This window comes from Mobula birostris, chromosome 8 (assembly GCF_030028105.1).
Source record: "Mobula birostris isolate sMobBir1 chromosome 8, sMobBir1.hap1, whole genome shotgun sequence".
Taxonomy (NCBI): domain Eukaryota; kingdom Metazoa; phylum Chordata; class Chondrichthyes; order Myliobatiformes; family Myliobatidae; genus Mobula; species Mobula birostris.
In genome coordinates this window covers 160,737,443-160,744,480 of record NC_092377.1, presented here as the reverse complement: position 1 = coordinate 160,744,480, position 7,038 = coordinate 160,737,443, and the positions used below count along the sequence as shown (strand labels likewise).

Here is a 7,038-nt window from a genome sequence, read left to right as displayed (position 1 = left end):
GGAATTAAATGCAGCATCTCCAAGTTTGCGGATGACACGAAGCTGGGCCGCAGTGTTAGCTGTGAGGAGGATGCTAAGAGGATGCAGGGTGACTTGGATAGGTTAGGTGAGTGGGCAAATTCATGGCAGATGCAATTTAATGTGGATAAATGTGAGGTTATCCACTTTGGTGGCAAAAACAGGAAAACAGATTATTATCTGAATGGTGGCCGATTAGGAAAAGGGGACGTGCAACGAGACCTGGGTGTCATTATACACCAGTCATTGAAAGTGGGCATGCAGGTACAGCAGGCAGTGAAAAATGCGAATAGTATGTTGGCATTCATAGCAAGAAGACTCGAGTACAGGAGCAGGGAGGTACTACTGCAGTTGTACAAGGCCTTGGTGAGACCACACCTGGAGTATTGTGTGCAGTTTTGGTCCCCTAATCTGAGGAAAGACATTCTTGTCAGAGAGGAAGTACAAAGAAGGTTCACCAGATTGATTCCTGGGATGGCAGGACTTTCATATGATGAAAGACTGGATCGACTAGGCTTATACTCGTTGGAATTTAGAAGATTGAGGGGGATCTTATCGAAACGTATAAAATCCTAAAGGGATTGGACAGGCTAGATGCAGGAAGATTGTTCCCGATGTTGGGGAAGTCCAGAACAAGGGGTCACAGTTTGAGGATAAAGGGGAAGCCTTTTAGGACTGAGATTAGGAAAAACTTCTTCACACAGAGAGTGGTGAATCTATGGAATTCTCTGCCACAGGAAACAGTTGAGGCCAGTTCATTGGCTATATTTAAGAGGGAGTTAGATATGGCCCTGGTGGCTAAAGGGATCAGGGGGTATGGAGGGAAGGCTGGTACAGGGTTCTGAGTTGGATGATCAGCCATGATCATATTGAATGGCGGTGCAGGCTCGAAGGGCCGAAGGGCCTACTCCTGCACCTATTTTCTATGTTTCTATCATTCTCCCCCCCCCCCATTAATTCACCTGAGGGAAATCTCACTCCCTAATTCATTCATTTGAGGACTGAGGATGTGACTTTCTTTCGAGGGCTAACTGGAAATCTCAACTGACTGATTTCAATGTGGTATTACTAAAAGCTGCACTGAAAATCAATTCTACACAATTTGTTTTGGGCAGAGAAACACCAATAACTTATGATATCATTAGCAGAACTGATGCTTATTCATGTGAGGTGAAAAACTTACATCTCTTTGTTGAACTTTTTCTAAATCCAGTTTCAAAATCTGTTTTGGAGCAACGTGCACTGTGTATCTTCCTGATCATGTCTTTGTGCAAAGGTGAACAATTTTTGTTATGATGCACAGTTTAGTCCACTGAAACACTAACTATGACATTAATATGTCATAATCCTTCAGTTTATGGCTCAGAATGAGGCTATTTGGCCCATCATGCCCATACTAGCCTAAAGTGGTCTTTCCCCTTTTCCCCGCTCAGGCCCAATAGGTACAGCTCGTTGAGTTTTCATTCAGATGTCGCTGTTGGGGTGAAATTTAGGAAGTGCTTCCCATCACCTCAGAGAGGCTGCTCCATGTGGGTTAAAGAAAATTCCCAACCCTATCTCTCGTTCCCAGAATTTGGTCAATAAACCTTGGTCTTGCCTGCAACACTGAACGTCAAGAATTAGCAAAATAATTATTGCTACCTCGAGAGTTACTTTGACTGAGAGAAAAATAAAATTCTCCTATTGTCTGAGGCCAGTGATATGTGCTGATGCTGAAGAACAGAACCCTTCATTGGTTCCACAACAAGGAGGAGAATTCTGTGCTGAGGGAGAGATGCAGCAACGGATCTCGGATAACTCAGGAAGAAATCAACAATCTACCACTGCTGGAGGGACCAGGGATGGACTTACAGTCTGATTCACAACCCGTGTCCCCAACTCTCGAATCCTCACACTGCTCCTCAGGACCTCCCACACTCACCCATCCACAGCTTTGAAGGTATCAGGAGCCTTTATGCTGTAGTATGTCAATAATTGCAACTTAATCATGTCTTCCACAGGTAGAAAACACAGGCAGAAGGAACTGAACTGCGGACTAAGGCCAGGCTGAATCATACTGGATTAAGGTAGAGGTACAGCATTCAGTCTGACTCTACAAGATTCATGGGGCTGTCTGTAAGGTTGTCTCAGAATCCGATTGTCTCTGGCCTGTACCATTCTGGGTGTGTACATAAAACGTGATGTCGTGTTAATTACGTTGACAGAATCACAAATGTTACTACGAGTCAACAGGCTCCCAAGTTTTGGAAACCTCTTCCAAAGCCCTCACCCTTTCCACATTTTAACTGTTAAACGTCCCACTTTCAAATTCCTAAGGATAGTCCCATGCCATCTAAAGATCTAATACTGCAACATACAATCTGCAGGAGGAGCTCATTGGATTGAGTGGCATTCGTGGGAGGGAAGGAATTGTCAGGACACAGATGCACTTAAGTGCTTAGGGCTTAAGACTCAGCGCAGGATTTCGACCCAATGCGTCAGCAATTCCCTTCCTCCTCCAGATGTCACTTACTCTGCTGAGTTCTGTCTGCAGATTGTTGCTCCAGATTCCAGCATCTGCAGTCACTTGTGTCTCTGGGATCTCCAGTGGAGCACTGTCCACTCTTTCACTTCTCTCCAAAGTACTTCTGGGCTTTGTTTTGCAGAGACCGTCACATAGATGCTCGCAGCTGCCACCTGCTGGTGGGATGAGTTGTTGTAGGGACAATCACCAAGGTGGCTGCAGTCACTGGATGACTATCTGACCCAGTTGCTGCCCACTTCCTCCCTCTTTGGTCAGATCCCACTAAAAGGCAGTGCTTTTGTTTTTGAATCCCTAATCTGGCTTCAAGCAGGGGACAAAGAAACTTGTGGCTGAATCTGTTGGGGCCTTCTCCTGTATCCAGTGCACCGGGTAAGACCCGGGTAAGACCCGGCATAAATTGGGGGCCCACTTTGTTGAGCACCTTTGCTCCATCCACCATGGGGAAGAAGAAGGAAGCCCTTAACTCCGAGTGGAGTCATTGGGACACCCTCATGACGGCGTTTTTTTTTTTAGCAGGCCTTCTTATTTTTACGAGGCTGAGTTGCTAGCTCGATGTTTAACCCAGCACGGATGGAAAGTGTGCAAGGGAGCCGGCTGGATTCGAACTCGGGAGCCTTTGCTCTGAAGTCCGGCGCTGATGCCACTACACCACCAGCCAACCTGTACCATAAAAGATGGTATTTCCCGGTGGCTACCATTCAAATTCCATTAGCCATTCCTATTCTGACACGTTGGTCCATGGCCACCTCTACCGCCAGAATGAGGCCAGTCTCAGGTTTGAGGAGCAACATCTCATATTCCATCTGGGTAGCCTCCAACCTGACGCATTAACACCGATTTCTCTATCTTCTGGTAATTTTCCCCACTCCCCTTTCTCTCTTCTTCCATTCCCTACTCTGGCTTCCCTCTCACCCCTTCTCTTCTCTTCAACAGCCTATCATCTCCCAGCAGTGCTCCTCCTTCCCTTTCTCCCATGGTCCACTCTCCTCCCCTATCAGATTCCTTCTTCTTCAGCCCTTTATCTTTTCCACCTATCACTTCCCAGCTTCTCATTTCACCCCTCCCTCCCCCATGCACCTACCTTCCCTCTCACATGGCTTCATCTAACCCTTCCAGATTGTACTCCTTTCTCCCCCCTCCCACCTTCTTATTCCGGGTTCTTCTTCCTTCCTTTCCCGCTCTGGGCCAAAATATCAATTCTTTATTCTGCTCCACCGATGTTATCACCCCTATATAATTTCCTCCCGTTGTCTTGAATTCCTTGAACTCATTATGTTACATCTACCATTCCCCCTGTATACCCTCTTCCCTCCAACACACTCGTTTAAAATGATTGGATACTCAAACAAAGACGTGTCTCGTGCTCTCATCAGTTCAGTAGTGGAAGCCAACCGAGAACAAGTTTTACTCTGACTGGAGGATCACAGCAAGTCAGGCAGCATCTGTGGAGGTAACTGAACAGTTGACATTTTGGGCCAAGGCCCTTCATTGGGCTGAAATGAAAGGGGGCAGCAGCCAGAATAAAATGGTGTGGAGAGAAGCAGAGGCACAAGCTGGTGGGTGATAAGTGAATCTGAATGAAAGAGAGGGTAGGAAGGTGGGTAAAGTGAGAAAAGGGGAATGATAGTGAGAAACTGGGAGGCTGGGAGATGATAGAGGGGTGGGGAAGGTGGAATCTGATAGCCGAGTACAATAGATCTTGGAATAAAGGGAAGGAGGTGGGCAACAAGTGGGAAGAGGGTACATGTAATGGAAAGGTCAGAAGGAGGAGAAGGTGAGGAACAAATGGGAGGAAGGAATGGATGATTGACAGGTAAGGAGGCGGTGGGGAACAAATGGGAGGAAGTTGTGAATGATTGACAGGACAGGAGTTGAAGGTGAACCAATGGGAGGAAGTAGATGATTGACAGATCAGGAGGAGATGGGTGACTGAATGGTAGGAGGAGACAGAGAACAAATGGGAGGGAGCTGTGGATGATTGACAGGACAGGAGTTGAAGGTGAACCAATGGGAGGAAAATGTGGATGATTGATAGATCAGAAGAAGGTAGGGAATAAATGAGAGGAAGTAGATGATTGACAGATCAGGAGGAGATGGGGAACAAGTGCGAGGAGCGGATGGGTGACTGAATGGTAGGAGGAGACACGGAACAAATGGGAGGGAGCTGTGGATGATTGACAGGTCAGGATGAGGTGGGGGACAAGTGGGAAGAAGTGAATGATTGACAGGTCAAGAGTTGGGGGACGAGGAAAGAGAAGGGGCCAGAGGAGTACATAAAAACAAAAAGAGGTTGAGGGACAGAGAGAAATAATTATCAGATATTGATGTTGATAACATCAGGTTGGAAATTACAAACCTGGTGGAGGTATGGCTCCTGTAATCTGTGTCCAGCCTCACATTGACAATAGAGGAGGCCATGGACAGTATCCGAACAAAATGGCTGACCACCAGGAGATCCTGGCTGTCACAGCAGATGGAGCAAAGGAACTGGACTAAAGTTCACCCAGTAGCCTGAACTTGAACAATCCTTTGCTAGGTATATTGTTGTACACTATGTGAACTGGTCAACTGATCTGGTGAGCTTCAACCTTAAAGGTAACTAGTGTTTGGATATGGGGAATGGTGAGCTTGGTGTTGGTTGCACTGAGCAGTTAAGGAACACAACAGGAGTTTACAATCCCTGTGCACAGTCATGGGGATTTACAGACTCACAGCTTCAGTAACCTGGTGCGTGGTCCCAAGTGTTAAAAGCATGAATCTGGGTGTTGTTAAAAGGTTGGGGGAAGGGCTTTAGTTTCAAGCTGACACCATCAATGATCATGTGCTGAAAGTCTACTGTGCATGCTATCGGTGCCCAAATTGGTGTTCCTGTCTTGTCTTAGATCCCCAAGTTTGCTGATCCCTAAGGAGAGCCAATCTTGCATCAATTGCAGTAAATTGGCCAGCTCCTCAGATCTGAATATTGGACGGTGCTCGGAATCATTCGGTCTCTTTTTGCACTCCAGTCTGGAGGCCGTGTGCCTTGGCTGACCACTTAGTAGGGATCTGGTCTTCAGTAGGTGCCAGCAGGGTTGAAACCAGCCTTTGAAGAGTTGCGTGCAGACCCATTGGTGGAGAGGTCCAGAGGCAAATGTACGGCCTTCTCATTCTCCTCAGTGTCATCATCGTTTAGGTTGACCTCGGTGGTCTCCACGCGACTGACCTTGTACATACTGCTCTGGGTATGAAAATACTTGGTGGACCTCATTTCCAGACCCTCATAATCAGTGTCTTTGATGAACGGACACCAGCGAAAAGCACGGCGGAAGCCAACACGGAACCTGCAACGCAAACCAGACTCAGGATTTTAATGATGTCCCAGCAAGGGGACACTTGGACAGCTTTAGCGGGATCGTGAGAAGTTCTGAGGGATATGGGCCATCTGCTGATGGATGGGGACACCAGAGTTGGCAGATGCTGGAATCGGGAGCAATACCCGATCTGCTGGAGGAAATCAGTGGCCCCACTGATGCGACCCGACCTGCTGAGTTTTTCTCGGAGATCATTTGCGGTGGCCAAATAATACTAGTTTGGATGAGTTGGTCCAAAGAGTTCATTTCCACGCCCTATACCTCTATAGTCTGCTGTTGAAGTGTAAAGGGCTCACCTTTTCTCACCAGCTACATCCTAGCTCCAGTGGAACCTACTGGTGTCGAAGTAGGAGGGTAACCATTTGCTAAGAAGAAGTAGAAGAAGAACTAAAGGTTATGGATGGATCTGTGCGTGGGTACCCTATGAGGCATTGGTTGCATTTTGACCTTGTTTTTGGATCAATAAACCAGTTTCCTGGACAGGTTTGTGAGTTCAAATCCTACCTGTGGAACTTAAGTCTCGTTGATTAAAAAAAATGGAACAAGAAGCTGATAGTTAAAATGATCACTAATTTTTTAAAAAAGTCTGACTCATCAATGTTCTTTGAAAAAGGAAATGTGTCATCCCTTCCGGGTCAGGAGTTAGTTCTGTACGGGTGTGTATGGAACTCCAGACTAACATTTTTCTGCATCTAAGGTGGATCAGAAAGCTGGCCACATGGGTTTCCAATGCAGTGGTTCCCCACGTCCCATGAGGTGACCAACTAAATATCAGCAAAGTGGAACACCTTGCCTCCAAATGGGATTCTCAGCAGCAAAGTTACTTTTAAAATTAATGATCAAGAATAGAGGTAACATGTCCATCTGCATTTCGACACCCTGCCCCAACTCATCCGCCCACCCACACTCACAAAGTGCCTCTAAAGTACAGCAACACAGGTGAGGTACCCCTCACAACCCTGTTCCCCAAAGTGCTTCTGACTCTGGACACTGCGTAGAAACCTTGTGCTGGTCATTAAACGTGAGACTCGGTTTGTAAGTGTAGGTATATGTGTATGTGGGGGTATTCGTGTGTGCTGTTGTGTGTCCATTTCTGTACCTGTCTATGCATGGGTGTGCATATGTATACATGTTTGTGTGTGTGTG

The 7,038-nt window shown here is 46.7% G+C and overlaps 1 protein-coding gene across 2 annotated transcripts in view; it reads right to left on the bottom strand.

The window, feature by feature from the left end:
- LOC140201876 (substance-P receptor-like) overlaps positions 1 to 7,038 on the bottom strand; it is a 100,562-nt gene that overhangs the window by 7,684 nt on the left and 85,840 nt on the right. The window contains exon 5 of one of the 2 annotated variants that reach the window (XM_072266632.1): positions 3,658 to 5,862. The exons of the other annotated variant lie outside the window; for it this stretch is intronic. Coding sequence (XP_072122733.1) covers positions 5,595 to 5,862 — 268 coding nt within the window. The 3' untranslated portion in view covers positions 3,658 to 5,594. Of the gene's footprint in view, positions 1 to 3,657; positions 5,863 to 7,038 lie in introns of those variants that run through there. 2 annotated transcript variants of the gene reach the window in all.